The 22,061-nt window shown below is 31.9% G+C and overlaps 1 protein-coding gene across 4 annotated transcripts in view; it reads right to left on the reverse strand.

Annotated features, from left to right (window-relative positions):
* Window positions 1–18,716, reverse strand: part of LOC143079808 (uncharacterized) — a 56,124-nt gene extending 37,408 nt beyond the window's left edge. For all 4 annotated transcript variants that reach the window (XM_076255415.1, XM_076255413.1, XM_076255414.1 and 1 more), the window contains exons 1-6: window positions 17,909–18,716; window positions 11,629–11,712; window positions 11,234–11,320; window positions 9,437–9,508; window positions 8,616–8,696; window positions 6,641–6,688 (exon numbers count right to left, since the gene is read on the reverse strand). In XM_076255415.1, coding sequence (XP_076111530.1) covers window positions 6,641–6,688; window positions 8,616–8,696; window positions 9,437–9,508; window positions 11,234–11,320; window positions 11,629–11,712; window positions 17,909–18,702 — 1,166 coding nt within the window. In that variant the 5' untranslated portion in view covers window positions 18,703–18,716. The remainder of the gene's footprint in view (window positions 1–6,640; window positions 6,689–8,615; window positions 8,697–9,436; window positions 9,509–11,233; window positions 11,321–11,628; window positions 11,713–17,908) is intronic.
* Between the last annotated feature and the right edge of the window lie 3,345 nt (window positions 18,717–22,061).

Here is a 22,061-nt window from a genome sequence, read left to right on the forward strand (position 1 = left end):
ATAAATTAATGTGATTCTTCGAAATTTTGATTAGTTCCTCAAAATATATCACCGTAATAGTTTACTATGTATCCCATTTGGATAAGATGATCTTTAGTGAAAATAAGGGCATTTTCACCCTCTCTTTTTATGTTCGGTGGGGTAATTTTGCCTCTTGTGCCATCATTAATTTGCCTAATTGTATTTGGATTGGATTGCTCATAACGAAAATATATCTAGCAAAGCACTTTGTAGGCATCCAACATGCAATGTGTAATTGTTTCTGGATGAAACGTTTTCAGAATTAAAGAGATGATGGGTCACTTTGTTTTATTTAAATATAATATGAAAATGAGTTTTAGCACGAAAATGTTGCTCTTTTGCAGACACCTAACAGAAGAGAATGAATGGGGGAAAAGAAAAATAACATACCTAGCTCCCGCGAACTCCAAATGAAATTCAAAATGAAAAGTCCTGTATAATTGGCAAAACGAAAACCTTAATCACACCAAACGGATGGAGAACAACTGTCATATTCCTGATTTAGTACAAAAACAAACAAATATTTAACAAAGAAGCACAAAAAGCATATATCAAATTTTACAACCACGTTCATTGATTACGTATTTTTGTATTTTAAATAAACCTATAAAAGATTGAAATATTTTAAGTTCTGTGACTGAACGGCTAGGTTCACATCAACTCTGTTGTAGAATCGATGGATTGACGCAAGAATGTCACACAGGTAGAGATATAAAATAATGTTTAATTAAGTATTTTCAAAATTATATTAGAACAATAACGTAATGAAATTATAATAAAACAATAACGTAATGGCGGAATTCGTAAAAGAACAGAGTAACGTCATAAGTTCCAAAGAAACACAAAAAGTCACACGTACAAAGCACACCAGCAAAAATGAAAGATAATACAAACACAAACGTGTCATTCAAACACAATGCCTTCATCTACTTGTAACATTTCAACATATACATGGAGTTACATTTTCGAGTCTTATTGCGTTATACCGGTAGTTTTCCAGTCTTCTTTTACTTATATTTTATTAACTTGACATTTTCCTCACATATGTTGTTAACCAATAAAAGACAATAAAGCTTAAAGTTGCCACTTGTTTAGCAAACGTATAATTTTTCAGGTCGACTAGTCATTTTAAAAGTATTTTGCCTGATTAAGAGCCAAACATTCCACAATGCTTGTTACTCTTTTGTGTTTAAAGTAAAAGTTAAACACCCAGTTCTCTGAATATCACCAACAACATTTCTAAGCGAACAATTTTAACATTTTAGTATTTTTTTAGATAAGGTCACAAACACAATCTAATGCTTCGTTTTTTAACTTTTTATGAGTATAACAAAACTGTGGAATCGACAAAAATAATTATTCAATGTAATTTCTTTTTTAAAAAGACAAAATGTAAAAATATTTTGGTGAAAAATTAAATACCAAACTCCTAAAAAAAATCAACACAGAAAGTCATATAAATGGCAAAATAAATCAAACCTTTAAACACATCAAACGAATGAAAAACAACTGTAAATTCCTACCATGGTAGATATGGATCATTAAAATACCATAATGCGATGAAATTTAGTTCAAATTACTTAGTATAATAAGAAATATTAAGACTACAATAACAGTCGTTTTTAATTATTGTTCAGTCAATATTTTTGTCAATAATTCGGAACCACTTCTGAAGACAACACAAAAAACGTTTGAAAGAGGGTCGTAAAAGAGGTGCATTCACGACAAATAACAACGCTACAAATCTTGCCACTGAATAACGTTAACGGTGTATTTTTTTTATGTTAACGATACATATTGGAGCGTGACGACAAACAAACAATTGTTATGCGTTTACTTTTCTGCATTGGCTAGAGGTATAGGGGGAGGGTTGAGATCTCACAAAGCCTTTGTTAGTCTTGTATTATTTTAAATTTTAGTTTCTTGTGTACAATTTGGAGTTTAGTATGGCGTTCATTATCACTGAACTAGTATATATTTGTTTAGGGGCCAGCTGAAGGACGCCTCCGGGTGCGGGAATTTCTCGTTGCGTTGAAGACCTGTTGGTGACCTTCTGCTGTTGTCTGCTCTATGGTCAGGTTGTTGTCTCTTTGGCACATTCCCCATTCCATTCTCAATTTTAACTTTGTGAAATAATACATATATCATTTGCATATCTATAAATACTTGAATTTGATTGGTCAATTAGAATTTTTCTTTTGGTTTACACTTCGATAAACCATGTTTTCGAAACTGTTTTCGTAATTTATTCATACGCGATAGTACACATTCTTGCAGGAATACTGGGATTTTAAAAAGATTTCAAAACAATTGCATAACAGTTGTTTCTATTCTAATGCATACATAACAATAACAAAAAGAAATAAAATAAATGCACCAAAGCTTTGAAAATGTATGAAAATAAAATTTAATAAAATTCTGCGAAATTTCATGAAGGATTTACGTCAGGGGCAAAACACGACGTCATACGAATGAAAATTTTCAAGGGATGGATTATTTCGTTACGTGTACGTTTCAAATTCGGAAAAACATTTAATTAAAATGAAGTTTTTGAGGTAGGTGCTATTTCATTTAAGATTCTGTTTCAGTTATTAGCCATTTATGGTTTTTAGAAAGTCAAGACGGCGGCGTACTCCTTAGTTACGAAATACCATTGTGCTTTTGATGGTAAATATAGAAGCCATCAAACAAATAACGTTAAACTAATAATCGTGTATGTTTGGCTGAAGAATTATAAGGATTAAACACATTTTTTCTCCTTTTTTTCCTTCGGACTTTTATTTAGTTTGTGAGTTAATTATATTTTTCCAACAAAGTTTACGTTTTATTGCACTGAACAATATCCCTTCCACACTGGTACATTTACAACTTGCCGTTGAAGCAAATTTAAAAACATGTTTCGGCCCTAAATCCCGTTTCATCGCCATTCGCTTACATTGGTTAATGGCTCATCAGAATAATAGCAAAGGGATGTATTGTGCATCAAACCTCTATCCTTATCTGTTTAAATTCGATTTGCTTCTACCTGTAAATTTTTTATTTGGTCTTCAAACTTGAACAGAATATTTTACCATAGTTGTGCATAGAAAACTGTTCCTGTACACTAGTTAAAATATAGTTTTTAGTGTGATTTAAAAAGGACTAAACACTCATAACCGTTTCACAAATGATATCGGATATGTTCCTTACGTCGTAACTACAATCCCCTTCCCTTTCATGAATGTGACCTACCGAATTAGACTATTTACCGGATTTGTAATCACATAAGCAACACGACGGGTGCCACATGTGAAGCAGGATCTGCTTACCCTTCCGGAGCACCTGAGATCACCCCTAGTTTTTTGTGGGGTTCGTGTTGTTTATTCTTTAGTTTTCTATGTTGTGTCATGTGTACTATTGTTTTTCTGTTTGTCTTTTTCATTTTTAGCCATGGCGTTGTCAGTTTGTTTTAGATTTATGAGTTTGACTGTCCCTTTGGTATCTTTCGTCCCTCTTTCATTGATATATAATCGATACCAAAAAATGACACAAAAGTCAACAAAAGATCTAGGGCCTACGTCTGACACTTGATATTACTATTATTATTAAATTATTATAGAGATATATTTTATCACACCTTGTGATCAATTTATTTGGCAATCGTCAATGGCAGACAGCAGGGTTTAAGAACATTAGTTGTTCGACTTATTAGTCAAATGCGTTTTGTTAAAATAATTTTTTTTTACTCTTTTGGTCTTTTGGTAAATGTTGTTTGTGCTGTATTAAAGCCCCACTACAACGAAATTTGTTTTTTGCACACGTATAAAAATTTCGATTTTTTATCCAACGCAATCATACGTTTTAATGTTGTTTTCAATTTATACTTGTTTACATTTATTTCGTTTGGGCTTGTATTATATTTTCCCTCCGGTCTTTATAATCCGTTCATCCTATTTTGACTCTTCATTATTCAAGAGTCTGGTCTAAATTGAGGTAAACTAAATGTCCTTCCAAATACTTTTGGATCCCTAACATCACCGAGGACATTATTTGTCGAAATCCGGAAATGGTGTAAAACATTTAGCACCTCAGTTTGTGGTTTACCATCTTTGCCGCAAGTTTAATGTTTTCTACTTGGTATTAAATTATTATATAGATCCATTTTGTTACATATTGTGATCAATTTATTTGGCAATCGTCAATGGCAGTCAGCAGGGTTTAAGAACATCAGTTGTTTGACCTGTTAGTCAAATGCGTTTTGTTAAAATATATTTTTTCACTCTTTTGGTCTTTGGAAAATGTTGTTTGTGCTGTATTTAGACCCCTCTTCAACGAAATTTTTTACATGCACACGTATATGATTTGCGGGTTTCTATCCAACGCAATCATAGGTTTGAAAGTTATTTTCAATTATATAAGGCTTTTATTATATTTTCCCTCCGGTTCATATAATCCGTTTATCCTAGTTTGACTCTTTAAAATTTAAGAGTCTGTCGATCCTAAATTGATATACATTAAATGACCTTCCAAATATTTGTATATCCCTAACATCACTAAAGAGACATTATTTGTCACAATCTGGATATGGTGTAAAAAGGGAGTAGGTCCAAGTAAGACCCCTTTTTGGCCCAAAAATATACCAGTTTTTCAGAATTGTTAAAATGTATTTTTTTAGTTATTTATTGGAAAGTGAAATGCTTCTGCTACATAAATATGGACTGTTTTTGACAATACAATGCACATCAATCGGGTACTAGCATCATTAAGTTACGCTAAATTACTGAAATCTTCACAATTTTAGCATTTTAGTTAATTTTAGACGGTTTCCGTTTAAAATGAAAGTGGCCGCATTCGTGTTCATTCTTAATATTGAAAAGTAACTTGTATTTGATGATAATACATAACATATATAAAGGTTGAGGATGAACACAGATGCGGCCCCTTTCACTTTTGACAAAAACCATCTGAAAAGTGACATTTTTTGGCATTTTTGTTAGATTTTTCATATTTAAGCTTGAACATGTTGAATCGGAGCGTTTTTAATGACTAAATTAGTTTAAATCTTTCACATAAACTAAATGAATCAATTGAAATAGACACTTAAGTGTTTAAAAGTGTTAAAAATTTTCCGTTAGATGAACCTGAAATTTGAGGCCAAAATCGACCCTTACCGGCTCCACTCCTTTAGCATCTAATTTTGTGGTTTACCATCTTTGCCGCAAATTTATTGTTTTCTACTTGGTATAAAATTATTATATAGATCCATTTTGTTACACCTTGTGGTCAATTTATTTGGCAATCGTCAATGATAGTCAGTAGGGTTTAAGAACATCAGTTGTTCGACCTGTTATATGAATGCGTTTTGTTAATATATATTTTTTCACTCTTTTGGTATTTTAGAAAATGTTGTTTGTGCTGTATTTAGACCCCTCTTCAACGAAACTTGTTACATGCATACGTTTAAAAATTGCGATTTTTATCTAAAGCAATCATAGGTTTGTTTCAATTTAGACTTGTTTATATATAGTTGTATCCCCAAACAAACACATTTTTTACATGGTAACACTGAACAATTATATTGCCATTATCTCTTAATGACAATAATATTTAAAATTCTTTTTGCTAATAAGAGACTCGTTAAATCACTTGATTTTTTACCCATAAGAAAAAAATATGTACTTTCGTGTAAACCCAAATACGTATTTACAGTAATGATTAAAAAAAACTAATCAGAGCTACCAGGCCTATAATTTTGCACGCCAGATACGCGTGTTTTTGTACAAAAGCCTCATTATCGACGTTCGAATCACAACACAGAGCATGTCTCACGAAGCTAGATCTATGTGTGTGCATTTTTAGCTATAGACACTCTACTATATTTTGAACAAGAAAACATCAATTCATTACAAAAAAAGTCGTTTTTGTTGATCTGATCTTTGATAAAAAAAAACATTCTCATTACATTTTTTTTTTCAATTGAGTGTTGGCCTAAAACACAAAATGTTTAACAAAATTTAAGGGCGACCTTGCCTATAAAGAGTACTGACTTCTTAGGCATCATTTTATCTGTTTGTAGATTTCGTCTTTTTGATAAAATGATAGAGTTGGCTTTTGAAATGTCAATTAATGTTTTACAGTTTTCAAGTAAAAAAGGCAAAACAAACAAATTGAAAAAAACTGTCATTAAGAGTATTAATTTAAATAAGGTGTCGACAAACGATTTTGGCCTTGAGATTTCTTTCGATATCTTATCTTGCTGATCCTTTTTCTGGGATTTTACTTTATCTATCTAAAATCTTCAGCGCAAGTTTTATGCTCTAACTTAAACGTATAGGTTTCTGGTGATAGATCATAAGTTTAAAATTTCGGATAGGTTATTAGAGGTTTTGAAAAAAATGGCATTCCTAATGACATAACCGATCTACATATTGAACCAATACATGAAAAAGTAAGACAAAAAAAAGCGAACTCTGAGGAAAACGTAAAAACGAAACGTTCCTTATCAAATTGCAAAATCAAACGATTATATGGAAAACAACATTTTTCTAAGAAGAAAATGGTAGATTAAACTTGGTTTTATAGCTTGCTAAAACTCTTAATTTATTCTTTTTTCTTAATACAAATTTATCAATGAACTTACGTTGACAAACCTGCCATAGGTACTGGTGATACTGGATAAGGACTTATTCTGTAAAAAGAGAATTGAGTACTTTCATTTTATATATTTATATGAAAACCTCCAAGGATGCTCTATACTTTATAAGAATGAAATTAAAGATTGATATCCTTATCAGTAGTTTATTTCTTTGTAAAAATAAATTAATGTGCTTCTTCGAAATTTTGATTAGTTCCTCAAAATATATCACCGTAATAGTTTACTCTTTGACCCATTTGGATAAGATGATCTTTAGTGAAAATAAGGGCATTTACCTTCTCTTTTTATGTTCGGTGGGGTAATTTTGCCTCTTGTGCCATCATTAATTTGCCTAATTATATTTGGATTGGATTGCTCATAACGAAAATATATCTAGCAAAGCACTTTGTAGGCATCCAACATGCAATGTGTAATTGTTTCTGGATGAAACGTTTTCAGAATTAAAGAGATGATGGGTCACTTTGTTTTATTTAAATATAATATGAAAATGAGTTTTAGCACGAAAATGTTGCTCTTTTGCAGACACCTAACAGAAAGGAATGAATGGGAAAAAAGAAAAATAACATACCTAGCTCCCGCGAACTCCAAGTGAAATTTAAAATGAAAAGTCCTGTATAATTGGCAAAACGAAAACCTTAATCACACCAAACGGATGGAGAACAACTGTCATATTCCTGATTTAGTACAAAAACAAACAAATATTTAACAAAGAAGCACAAAAAGCATATATCAAATTTTACAACCACGTTCATTGATTACGTATTTTTGTATTTTAAATAAACCTATAAAAGATTGAAATATTTTAAGTTCTGTGACTGAACGGCTAGGTTCATATCAACTCTGTTGTAGAATCGATGGATTGACGTAAGAATGTCACACAGGTAGAGATATAAAATAATGTTTAATTAAGTATTTTCAAAATTATATTAGAACAATAACGTAATGAAATTATAATAAAACAATAACGTAATGGCGGGATTCGTAAAAGAACAGAGTAACGTCATAAGTTCCAAAGAAACACAAAAAGTCACACGTACAAAGCACACCAGCAAAAATGAAAGATAATACAAACACAAACGTGTAATTCAAACACAATGCCTTCATCTACTTGTAACATTTCAACATATACATGGAGTTACATTTTCGAGTCTTATTGCGTTTTACCGGTAGTTTTCCAGTCTTCTTTTACTTATATTTTATTAACTTGACATTTTTCTCACATATGTTGTTAACCAATAAAAGACAATAAAGCTTAAAGTTGCCACTTGTTTAGCAAACGTATAATTTTTCAGGTCGACTAGTCATTTTAAAAGTATTTTGCCTGATTAAGAGCCAAACATTCCAAAATGCTTGTTACTCTTTTGTATTTAAAGGAAAAGTTAAACACCCTGTTCTCTGAATATCACCAACAACATATCTCAGCGAACAATGTTAACAAATATACAGAAATAACTATGAGCTTATATCCATAAATTTGAAATACAACTTTAAAGAACAAATAGATCGGAAATAAAATAAACAATCACTTATTTAAATTCTGGCCACAATAACACACAGTCGACTCTAGTTACCTCGAACATAATTTAGTCGAAAATGTTCTTAACTCTAAAAGAGTGTTTGGATACTCAAAGGTAAATGAATACGTATTCACTTCTTTTATCTCGAATTTTCGCTGGATTTGATTTAATTTCGATGGTCCCAATTGAATCGACATAATATAAAACGCACTAATTGAAATAGAACGGTATATTTAACCTTAACAGGGATAATGAGTAACCGTTGAACTTCCAAGCTTTTAAATTTGAAAAAAAAAATATCTATTTCTTGTTTTTGACATTTCACCAATTATGTCTAGATCTTCATTTAACTTACCCTTTAAATGTAAATATTATTTTAAGTTCGAAAGTTACCACAAAAAGGGTCTCTTTTTAAACGCATTTTAAATATTTTTTTTACTTACTTCAACTGCACAACTTCTGTTTTCAAAGATCGGATCTCTTGTGACAGTTTTTGATTGGCATCAGTTTTCTTTTCTATGTCTCTATAAAGTTTTTTTTTAAATAACATAAAAAAAACTCTTTTCACATGTAGTTTATACTAAATATGTCGATTCCCCTGATCTAGTTTCGTGTGTTTGCCCTACTAATTAAGGAAGACACTTTCATCTCAGATATCTTGGGTGTACGACAATACACAACCGAGCATTAAGATATTTTACTGACATGTGTCTTGTAGATGCTTTTATACGGAAGTTGGAAACTCGTCTGAGATAGAAAACAAAGCTGTCTTTTTACAATTGTTTTGGTGACTCATTGACGTTAACTCAGTGGCACGTATGCTGTATATGTCAAAATCAATCATCTCAAATTAAAAATCACACCTGTGAATGTAAGTGTATCTAGAAAAAGAAATACCTGTCGAAAAATTGGTGACAGTATAAGATTTTTTTTTAATTAATCTTTAGATTTATATATAGTTTCTACGGACCTAGATAGATTTAGTCTCATACGTCATAGAGTATAGTAGATTTACTTATAAACCGTATAAACCAAATGAATGTTGATGACATTTACAACAGTGTTTGTATTGGTACTGAAACTAGTATAGATATTTAATTATACAGAATATATGAGTATTAGGCGTAAAGATAACAATGTTGCTATATACAATCACTTCTGCACTTATATTATATAATATCATGTAGATTACAAAATAAATGATATATATGTGCATGTTTCCATTAACATCTAAAGTAATGATAATTCATAAGCGAATACATACTTCTTCAAACATTCAATATTTTCGGAAAGTTTTTTATTCTCTGCATCTTTTTGGTTTGTTGTATTCGTGAAACTGCAAATGTAATAACAATTATAAATGATGCACAATGTTACAATATTGTAATCATTTGTGTCCATGGATAACCCTGATATATTATAAAAAAAAGAATACACCTAAACCTTTCATTTCAGCCGGTAAACTCACAAAAGAGGGGCGAAAGATACCAGAGGGACATTAAAAATCATAGATTGAAAACAAACTGACAAAGCCTTGGCTAAAAATGAAAAAGACAAACAGACAAATAATAGTACACAAGACACAACATAGAAAACTAAAGACCTAACGACAAGAACCTCACTTAAAAAAGCGGTTGACCGCATGTGCTCCAGAAGGGTAGGTTCACGTTTACACCAAAGTAGTTTCATAGTATGGCGTGTAGAAGAGGTTACTATGGTGCTTACAAGTATAAACTTCAACATTTATAATTTTCCACTGGTAAATATAAAAAAGGTATAAGGAGAAAAAAGTCAAAACACAAATAACCGATCTAGTATTAATCACAGTTACTTAACATCTCGTAAAAATAGAAAAAGCAAATTACAGCCAATACATACATTATTAATCACAGACTAAGGTGTTAGTCGATACACATCAACAGATTCAGGTTGCAGATGTCATAAACAGTCTCCAAAAGCATAACTGTGTCAGAATATAAAAATATTTCATAGAGGATGTCTGACCATTCTTTTTCATGGCGGTAACTGTCGGGCAATTTATAAAAAAAGCATCTAAGTTCCATTATAATCAATATTCTTACATCTTACTACAAACGTCGAGGAACGATGTTTGCTATAACAATGATAAAACATCTGTCTTTGTTTGTCTTTACGATTTTCCATCATATAAAAAACAAATACCAATACTTCACAACGTTCGCAAGACGAAATCGGAGTCATCCTTATGCTTTTCAATTTATTTTAAGTGGTAAAAAAACCACGCTCTGACAGTAAGTAGTCAGAACAGATTGTTTCTAGGTTCAGTGGTATATTGGATACTGTTTTGACTGTATCCGTATCAAGAATTTAACAGGTAAATCAAATGTCTTCTCAAACGCTTAACGCACGGTCAATGTGGTATGGAGAATTGTCTCATTTGCAACCATACCATATCTTCTTTTTTTTTACATCGTCCATTTTAGAAAGAACTCTCACAATTATAAATTTACAAGAAAACATTCTAGCAAAAAGTTACAATATAAATAAATGTTCAACAAAATATTATCTTTCCCTGCAAACAAATAGTAAATCATGCTGTAGGAGCTTTCTTAAAGTCTTACAGTACAGATTTCAAATCATTTCCACTGTATATATAATTGTACATCACTTGTATATGTAAATTGTCCATATACGTATGCAGCTACATCAGTAGAGTTCAGATGGGAAAACAAACTTTCATTGTCATGAAGCAATCATTAATAGAGACAAAAAAAGATGTGGTCGTGTTTGAGTGCCAATGAGACAACTATCAATCTAAACCAAGAAGTTTTAAAAGTAAACATTTATAGAATTAAGTCTATTTTTTATTAGTTTCAAAGTAAAATTCAAAGGGAAATTATTCCATTGTTTATACCTGATGCGAATAAATTGAAAAGACCCAACTACACTAAACATACTTTTAAAATTTTAACATATTCTTAAAATTGTAAATGAAAAATAGATCTTTTTACAGATAATTATGTGTTAAATGAGTCAAATTGTGCCATTAAGACCTTCTATATTTAAGAAATATGCTACATACGTTGTCTGCATTGTGTTCTTTTCTTCTTGTAATAATTTGATATCTTCTGACAAGGCTTTCAGTTCACCATCTTTTGTTTCTAAGCCTCTGTCAATTCAAATAAACCTCATGATAACAATATTGCTTTTTTTTTTAATTTTTGAACGTGCAAAAACATTTATTCGGATTGAAACGGTTTGCTTCAAATTTAAAATGCTTATAAACTTGTGCGTCTTGTGTATTACTATCTCAACTACAAAAACCGAATCATCTTAAACACCACACACAAACACATATCCTTTATCATAAACAAATATTTGTTTCTAAAATTTCAAATAAGCTGAAAGATATGGTTTTCTATTGATCTTCAAATTTTGTACTTTTTATTTGAAATAATTTAGCCATTGTATATGTACCTTTGAAAAGTGTCCTTACACATGTTGTATTCAGACTGCAAATCTTCTAGCTGCTTCTTCGGAACGGAGCAGTTTTGACATAAGCTGAAAAATAACGTAAAAAACTGAACGGCCTTAACATTCTTGGGCGTACTTATCTTAATGGTCAAGATTGTAGATGAAATATCTCACCTATTTTTCTATGATTGTCATAATAAGAATCTAAAATTATTGTTTTTCTACCATCACTTTTATGACATCTATTTACCTCGAAATGTGTGTTAACGATAACAAAAAAAGGTTAAACAATGTGTAAAACGGATTAAAATATCAGCATTTTCGTTGAGTTGTAATCCATGCTGTCTCATCGCAACAACTAATATTCCGAAAAAATTTAACTCCGAGAAAAATTCAAAACGAAAAGTCCCCAATCAAACGGCAAAACAAAAGTTAAAACACATCAACGAATGGACAATAACTGTCACACTCCTAACGTGGCACAGGCACTTTTCTTTGAATAAATAGTGGACCGAACCTGATTCTACAGTCAGCCAAACCTCTCACTTGTATGACAGTCGCACACAATTCCATTATATTGACAACGTGTAAAGAATTAGTAAACAAAACAAACACACATAGCAGGTAAAATGTAATAAATAGTGGTACAGCAGTCAACACTGTGTTAAAATCTAAACAACCATAAACACAAATAAATATGTAACGAAAAAGCACAAAATATGAAATTAATTCCGTTTCAAGTTTCCATATAAAGAAGGGCCAATATCAGTTTCCTGATAAAAAAAAATCTCAAATATCCATTACTACCTGGTGTACTCGCATGAACTCCAAAAGGCGCGCAATTCGGTGCTATATTAAGGTTACGTAAATAGTACCAGGCTTATAATTTGATACGCAAGACGCGCGTTCCGACTACTTAGAACTCAGCAGTGACGCTCGGATCAAAATAGTTAGAAAGCCAAACAAGTATAAAGTGTAAGTCGGGGTTAAAACCTAACAGACATTGCAGAGAAAACATTCGATAGTGGACCGACTCGTGGTTTGTAGTATAACTAATCATTTTCGGCTATGATTACGTGTTACGAAAAAGTATATCCTCGACTCTGAGGTTGACAAATTAGACTCTAAATGTGAGGGCTGTGTCAAAACATTGATTATCGATTAAACAAGTAAAATTAAATTTGAGTGACATTAACCAGGTATCCTACACACTTCTAGGTTCGTTGAAAATTAGACAAATTTAAATTTATAATTATGATATCATTGCTTTTGATTATAAGATGAGAAAAGTGATCGTGTCTGCGGGGGGAAGGGTTGTTGGATTTCAAAAAGTAAAATCACGAAAATACTGAACTTAGAGGAAAATCAATTCGGAAAGTCCATAATCACATGGCAAAATCTAATAACAAAACGCATCAAACACGAATGGACAAGAACTGTCATATTCCTGACTTGGTACAGGCATTTTCAAATGTAGAAAATGGTGGATTTAACCTGGTTCTATAGCGCTAACCCTCTCACTTTAAAGGGGACTAGCTGTCAAATTTATGTTCATCGATTCGACTTAATCAAATTCTCATATTTGATTCATAACCATGTAAAACATTTATCCAATTATAAAAAGTTTAAACAAACGTTTAGAGGGCATGGGCTTGATAATATGTAGCTTCGTGTCGTATGTATTTTAGTCTTGACGCCATCTTCTTAACTATCGAGTTGACCTTCCAATTACCTCCAATTGTCATATAAGCGATATAAACATAAATATAGATATAAAAAGAATCGTACTCGTGTAATTGTATTTTTCTAGGTCTGTTTAATATCATATTATAGATTTAAAATTTATTTTTATCATCGTTTTTACCTGTATACGAATGACTTTTTTGTCGATCGAATCAGTCAATCAAATGATTTACCTTTGTTTCACTTCCAATCTTGACATTCTCTTCCTTTAAATAACAGACAACACATTTTTCGAAAAACTAAGGATTTTCTTACCCCAGGAGTAGATTACCTTAGCCGTATTTGGCACAACTTTATGGAATTTTGGGTCCTCGATGCTCTTCAACTTTGGATTTATTTGGCTTTTTTAATTATTTTGATCTTAGCGTCAATGATGAGTCTTATGTAGACGAAACGCACGTCTGGCGTATAAAATTATAATCCTGGTCCTTTTGATAACTATTTACATGAATACGGATTGAACGAGGTCGTATTATTCAATTCCATGTTAATAATTAATCATCAATGTTTCTTAGCTTAATTTGACAAAATTGAACCATACTTGCTGAGAAATGCGAATTATTATTTCCCTATTTCACTTTCATTAATGATTGATCAAAAACATAATTCTTTAGATTTTTTTGTATCTAATGTAGCTAGTGTCCTTTAATAAAAACGATATCAATCTCTCATCCCTCTACTGAACACAGTCCTGAAAATGCATCAAATATTTGTCATTGTACGAAATCCATGCAAGGATCAAGCAATTTCTGCAAAACCTGCACAAAGCTTTACAGTCTGGTTAATTTGTTTGGGGTGTCCCCATAGACTTCTACTGACTTTTGAAATTTTTAAGCGCATGATAGCGTGTTCCACATCTACCTGACATCCGACCAAAAAATGCAAGTATTTGTTAAAATTCCATGCTGCTCTTGCTCTACATGTATTGTAGCACCAATAGAAGATAACGAACATACAACGCCATGCAGTTTTTATTTTACTTAAATGACTAAATTCTGGGGAAATCTAATGGCAAATTGAATGCAGTAACTTACACTAATAAGCATCATCATCTTGTCCTAAAAAACTTCTTCTTGTGAACCTGATTTAATTCTTATTGACCACCAAAAACCTGCATCGGTATGCAATGCCAATAGCTGGAGTAAAATTGTGCCCGCAGCTCGGTATCTGGTCTAGAAATGGATTTGACTTGCTGTCAATATCCGCTAACGCTTCGGGAATTCCCTTACACGTAGATGTCGAGGAAAGGTAATCGGCGTAACGCTAGTCACATTTCACATACAACAAAATTTGCAATTTAAGTTTTAAATTGTTTTTGTTTGGTATAGATTTCGTTAGAAATAAAGAAATAAATAAAAATGATAAATATCATAGTGTATATGACAGCGAGTACTTTTCGAACTGTTTAGAAAGCAGGTCAAATGGGCAAGACACTTTCACACTTCAGAAATTACAATGCAGAATGTTTTGGAACTTTGCAGGAATATGTATTAGATGTCTTTTTCCAAAGATTCTCTGAGTTATTTCGTTGGGTCGAATCAGTCACTTTTTACATGAAAATAATATAAAGGAAATTAATCTTTTAACAAACTATTATAATATAAAATCATTTCCAACGTCTAATAAGGGCTAGCTTAGCCCTTTAGGTTACGAGTTAATTAATCAAAACGGATGCCCTCTTATCCTGCTCGCCTGTACGTAATGTAGCCCGCCAGCTAACTTTCATCATGTTGTATGATAAATCGGTTCTGTACTGCAGACAACCCGTTTAAAAGTTCTGAAAACGGGTAAAACACACCTTTAAACAAATGTCCTTTACTATTGAGACGGAAAAAATAAATAGCAAGTCACTTTATTTTTAAGGGTTGGCGAGGGATTTTTTTTCTCTCATCCACTGCTCTTTTTTTCGACTTTCCTTCCGAATTTTATATACCCTCGCCGCGCCTCCTATCAGTGTTCTAAATATAAAAAGGACGAAATATGATGGGATACATCATTAATATTCTTCATAGAATGATTATCATTAATGCTAATATAACGTGCTTTTTTTGCCATTGTTTGATGATGGAAGTTTTTAACGACCTTGACTGGCTATACAGCACGGTTGAAGATTTGTAAACAACACTGTGATAATAGTTATCAAAAATATATGCAAGACGCGCGTTACGTCTACATAACACTCATCAGTGACGCTCAGATCAAAATAGTTAGAAAGTCAAACAAGCACAAAGTTGAAGAGCACTAAGACTCAAAATTTAAAAAAGTTGTGTCAAATACGGCTTAGGTAATCTATGTCTGGGATAAGAAAATCCTTAGTATTTTAAATAATTCATACTTTTGCAAATAGTAATTTAATCAAAATGATCATATTATTGATATTCATGTCAACATCGAAGTGTTGACTACTGGGCTGGTGATACCCTCGGAACGAAACGTCCAACAGCAGTTGCATCGACTCAGTGGTGTAATTGGGATCAAAGATACCAGGCTTATAATTTACTACGCCAGACGCGCGTTTCTTCTATATAAGACTCATCAGTAACGCTCAGAATAAAATAGTTAGAAAGCCAAACGCATTAACGTCATTTCAAAACATGATGTCATACGAATGAAAAAGCCAAAACTGAAGGTTTTTTCGTTGCGTTTACCCTCTAAATTCGTATAACATTTTATTGAAATTAAGATTTGATGTAGGTGTTTGAGTTTTTTCGTTGCATCATTCGCATATTTTCTGTTTTCAGCAAGGCTCCTGTGTTACAAAATATCAACGGTGAATTAAAATGAATTGTAGCGTACGAGGAAAAAAAGTAATAGCGGTTATTTAATAGATATATATATATAACTCATGCATGCTACAGATTTATTAGAATAATCTATGTGAAACAGAACAGCCACTCAAACGGTAAACCCACACTCGCTTCATTTGTTATGACTTTATATTTCGTATTAGATTCGATATAATTCATGAAAGAATTAGATTTGTGGTCAATTTACACATAGCCCTGACATTCATATTCGTCAATTCTATATCCCTCGCTAACACTCAAGATAAAATGCGAATATCACGGCCCATGCCATGTGTAAATTTAATTTACCACAAATTTATGACCTCCATGAATTATATCATAATTTTTTGTTTCATGAGGGATATGTATATATATATGATAAAGTTTCCAAAGGGACATTTGTTAAAAGAAATAAACATACTCGGAGATAATTTCTATACCATTTAAACACAAAAATTATTTGATACCAAGTAATATGATTCACTTTTGTGTTTTGATACGATATCCGTATTTAAAGTCCAAACTGTCAACCTAAGCGTCGATTATATACAATTTCGTCACACTTCTAATAACTATAATATATATAATAACTTTTCACAACAAAAGTAACGATATACAAGATGATTTCAATAGGCATGATTCAGGAAAAAATATTAGATGGAGTGTGGAAATAACGTGTTATTAAACAAACAAGTCCTTTATTATTTTTTTGAGGCAAATAACGAGAAAAATCTGGCACCCTATTACAAAGATGAAATAATAGTCTCATATATATGCTATGGATTTCCAAGTCTTGAATACAAATATCTTTCCATTTTGTATTTTGGGTTCTGGAAATCATTACAGTTGCGAATAAAAATTGTCATGCATTTTTCTTAATCTACAACTTTTCTAAAAAGTCTAGGGTATGTTTAGAATATAGCTTTACGACTAACGGGATAATTTCAATTTTCAATCAGAAATTGGTAACATTAGATATATTATAATTGTCGTAGAGGAATCCTGTTCACGTTTGCTGCATTGTGACATTTTCGAATGAAACAACAAACGAATATGTACTAAACAAGAGCAACACTTCTACTACTAGTTGAGGAGTTGTTGGTTTTTTTTCCCCTTTTTTCCATTTTCAATTTGTTAATAGAAGTTCAACAGAATATCTAATTAAGTGAAATCAAATTGATTTACATGTTTGTCTATAAAATATTGTGAAAATATTATATCATATATTAAAAGTAAAGACACTGTGGAGTTTGTCGAAGAGCGTTTTTATATAGCATTTCTGTTTAGACTTAAGAACAAGAGACTTTTTTCTTACAAAGGTACAGACTAATTCTTAGAGTAGATAATTGCACTGCGGAATTGAAGTGTAACTGTGATCAAATTATTGTTTATATGTGTGTTTCCTTACTCATTCTAATTCGTTTTGAATCATGATAATTAACGTATAAAATATCATTTCCATTTTTTTTTATATATTTGTTATTTCTAAAAGACAAAATGAGACATGTCAAGATAGTTTCTAAATTTGATTTGTTCGTCTGTTGTTCGTGGACACTTAAACATTTATGTTATGTGTAGTTGTGTTGCTGTCTCATTGACTTAACTTTTTTTTCTATTCATATTCAGCCTTTTTATTCTAAATTAACGATACCATTTTTGTACACCAGATTCGCATGTCAACAATAACTGTTCCTTGATTGATAAAAAATATCTTAAAATAAAATCTGATAAAACAAAACAATATTCATAATAACCTTTTATCCATTTTAGACTCCATAAATTCCATAACTTCTTTATACAAGTCTTCATCTCTAAAGCTTGGTACTTGTGCAAAGGGCGGTTCTTCGGGTATACTAACCAATAATTCGATATCACTTTGAATTGATCTATAGCACGAATAAAATGTAACGTCGTGTTTCTCTAATAAAAGATTTTCAAGTTCTGATAATATGTGTACGTATCGTTTATGTATTAAGTCAGTGTTCTTAAGAAATGCTTCGAGGTTTTGGTTCTCAATGTTTTCATTATCCTCTACTTCCGTTGTTTTGATACTCCCCTTTGCTTCTATGTAGGACTGGAGATCTTTAAAGACAGATTCGATGTGTCCAATACATTTTTGGCTTTCATCATGCAGTTTTTCAATATGTTCACGCCTTATTGTTTCCTGTAGACTTAATAATGCCTCCGTTTTCAGCTTCAATTTTTGAATGCTTTCTTTAGCATTTTCCCTTTCAACTATAACTACATCCGTTATGTCTGAAATTGAGTGTGATTTGTGTGTCGAAGTAACACACTTACTGCAAATAAGTTTGCTACATTCAGTGCAATAAAACAAAATTTCCTTATCGTGCGTGACACATTTATTTCTTTTGCTGACAGTTGAAAGGTCTATTGTATTAATATCTGCGACTGTGTGTCCACTTAGGGCTGGAATCTTACCGTGCTTAATGCGACATGCAATGCATAAGGCATGTTGACATTCGTAACAATAGTTAATTCCATTATTTTCATCACACAATGAACATTTCTGTGCCGAAACCTGTGCCATATCAAGGAAGTTAGTTTATTTACAATTTACCTTGACCCTATCACGTGGTTTATACATCATACTATACTAAGGACTACGACGTATTGTAAATCAACAGTTCAGAAGGTAATAAAACTATTGTTATGAAAGTTGAAACGAAATACACAAATTATAACTTAGGTAATAATTGTTAGAGCTAATGGCGAAATTAAAGTGTAAATATTCATATCTTTTCCGACGGAAACTGTTTTCGATGATATAACATACATTTACCCTAGTTTTCATCTATTAAAATTTCGATAATAGATAGTAACACAATTTGAACGTATAACAGACGGGTCGGGCGGTTTTACGTCACCAAACCCTATTGACTACTAAATGTTTGATATTGCCACAAATCTAACGACATATGACAGACGAACGATGGATGCGACAAGTGATGCACTTTTGTGTTATGTTGCAATCAAACTGGTTCTTCCTTGTTGATATATATAATGTGAAGCTCAGGTGGTCGAGTGGTCTAGCGCGCCGGGATTCGAACCCATGCTACTGAGATATCGTGACACCAATTCGCCTGCATTGTAGCCGTCCCGCTAGACCACACGACCAACTGGGCTTCATTAAAATGAAGTTTCGGTGGCCGGGTGATACCTTTCCACGTCAGTTTTTATCTAGCGTCGTACTACAGTACATGATACATATATACTTATCAGTATATACAAGTCTAAATTGAAAACTACATTCAAACCTATGATTGCGTTGGATAAAAACCGCAATTTTTAATCGTGTGCATGTAAAACAAATTTCGTTGTAGAAGGGCCTAAATACAGCACAAACAACATTTTCCAAAAGACCAAAAAAAGTGAAAAAGTATCTTTAAACAAAACGCATTTGACTAACATGTCGAACAATGATGTTCTTTAACCCTGCTGACTGCCATTGGCGATTGCCAAATAAAATTGATCACAAGATGTAACAAAATCGATCATAATTTAAATTTAATACTAAACAGAAAAATATAAACTTGTGGCCAAGATGTTATGCCACAAACATAAGGTGTCAATATCTTTTTTGTACACCAGATCCGGATTTCTACAATAAATGCCTCTTCAGTGATGTTAGGGATCTAAACGGTATTTGGAAGGCCATATAATTTACCCTCAATTTTAGATAGACTCTTGAATTTTAAGAGTCAATTTAGGATGAACGTATTATATAAACCGGAGAGAAAATATGATACAAGCCCAAACGAACAAATATAAACAAGTCTAAATTGAAAACTACGTTCAAACCTATGATTGCGTTGGATAAAAACCGCAATTTTTAAACGTGTGCATGTAAAACAAATTTCGTTGTAGAAGGGTCTAAATACAGCACAAACAACATTTTCCAAAAGACAAAAAAAAGTGAAAAAGTATCTTTAAACAAAACGCATTTGACTAACAGGTTGAACAACTGATGTGCTTTAACCCTGCTGACTGCCATTGGTGATTGCCAAATAAAATTGATCACAAGATGTAACAAAATGGATCTTAATATAAATGTAATACTAAACAGAAAAATATAAATTTGTGGCCAAGATGTTATGCCACAAACATAAGGTGTCAATATCTTTTTTGTACACCAGATCCGGATTTCGACAATAAATGTCCCTTCAGTGATGTTAGGGATCGAAAAGGTATTTGGAAGGCCATATAATGTACGCCCTATTTTAGATAGACTCTTGAATTTTAAGAGTCAATTTAGGATGAATGGATCATATAAACCGGAGGGGAAATATGATACAAGCCCAAACGAACAAATATAAACAAGTCTAAATTGAAAACTACATTCAAACCTATGATTGCGTTGGATAAAAACCGCATTTTTTATACGTGTGCATGTAAAACAAATTTCGTTGAAGAAAACAACATCTTCCAAAAGACCAAAAAAGTGAAAAAGTATATTTAAACAAAACTCATTTGACTAACAGGTCGAACAACTAGTGTTCTTTAACCCTGCTGACTGCCATTGGCGATTGCCAAATAAAATTGATCACAAGATGTAACAAAATGGATCTTAATTTAAATTTAATACTAAACAGAAAAATATAAACTTGTGGCCAAGATGTTATGCCACAAACATAAGGTGTCAATATCTTTTTTGTACACCAGATCCGGATTTCGACAATAAATGTCTCTTCAGTGATGTGAGGGATCCAAACGGTATTTGGAAGGCCATATAATTTACCCTCAATTTTAGATAGACTCTTGAATTTTAAGAGTCAATTTAGGATGAACGGATCATATAAACCGGAGGGAAAATATGATACAAGCCCAAAAGAACAAATATAAACAAGTCTAAATTGAAAACTACGTTCAAACCTATGATTGCGTTGGATAAAAACCTCAATTTTTAAACGTGTGCATGTAAAACAAATTTCGTTGTAGAAGGGTCTAAATACAGCACAAACAACATTTTCCAAAAGACTAAAAAAAAGTGAAAAAGTATATTTAAACAAAACGCATTTGACTAACAGGTTGAACAACTGATGTTCTTTAACCCTGCTGACTGCCATTGACGATTGTCAAATAAAATTGATCACAAGATGTAACAAAATGGATCTTAATCGAAATTTAATACTAAACAGAAAAATATAAATTTGTAGACAAGATGTTATGCCACAAACATAAGGTGTCAATATCTTTTTTGTACACCAGATCCGGATTTCGACAATAAATGTCTCTTCAGTGATGTTAGGGATCGAAACGGTATTTGGAAGGCCATATAATTTACCCTCAATTTTAGATAGATTCTTGAATTTTAAGAGTCAATTTAGGATGAATGGATCATATAAACCGGAGGGAAAATATGATACAAGCCCAAACGAACAAATATAAACAAGTCTAAATTGAAAACTACATTCAAACCTATGATTTTGTTGGATAAAAACCGCAATTTTTATACGTGTGCATGTAAAACAAATTTCGTTGTAGAAGGGTCTAAATACAGCACAAACAACATTTCCAAAAGACCAAAAAAGTAAAAAGGTATATTTAAACAAAACGTATTTGACTAACAGGTCAAACAACTGATTTTCTTTAACCCTGCTGACTGCCATTGGCGATTGCCAAATAAAATTGATCACAAGATGTAACAAAATGGATCTTAATTTAAATTTAATACTAAACAGAAAAATATAAACTTGTGGCCCAGATGTTATGCCACAAACATAAGGCGTCAATATCTTTTTTGTACACCAGATCCGGATTTAGACAATAAATGTCTCTTCAGTGATGTTAGGGATCGAAACGGTATTAGGAAGGCCATATAATTTACCCTCAATTTTAGATTGACTCTTGAATTTTAAGAGTCACTTTAGGATGAACGGATCATATAAA

Source organism: Mytilus galloprovincialis, chromosome 6 (genome assembly GCF_965363235.1).
Source record: "Mytilus galloprovincialis chromosome 6, xbMytGall1.hap1.1, whole genome shotgun sequence".
NCBI classification, from domain to species: Eukaryota; Metazoa; Mollusca; class Bivalvia; order Mytilida; family Mytilidae; genus Mytilus; species Mytilus galloprovincialis.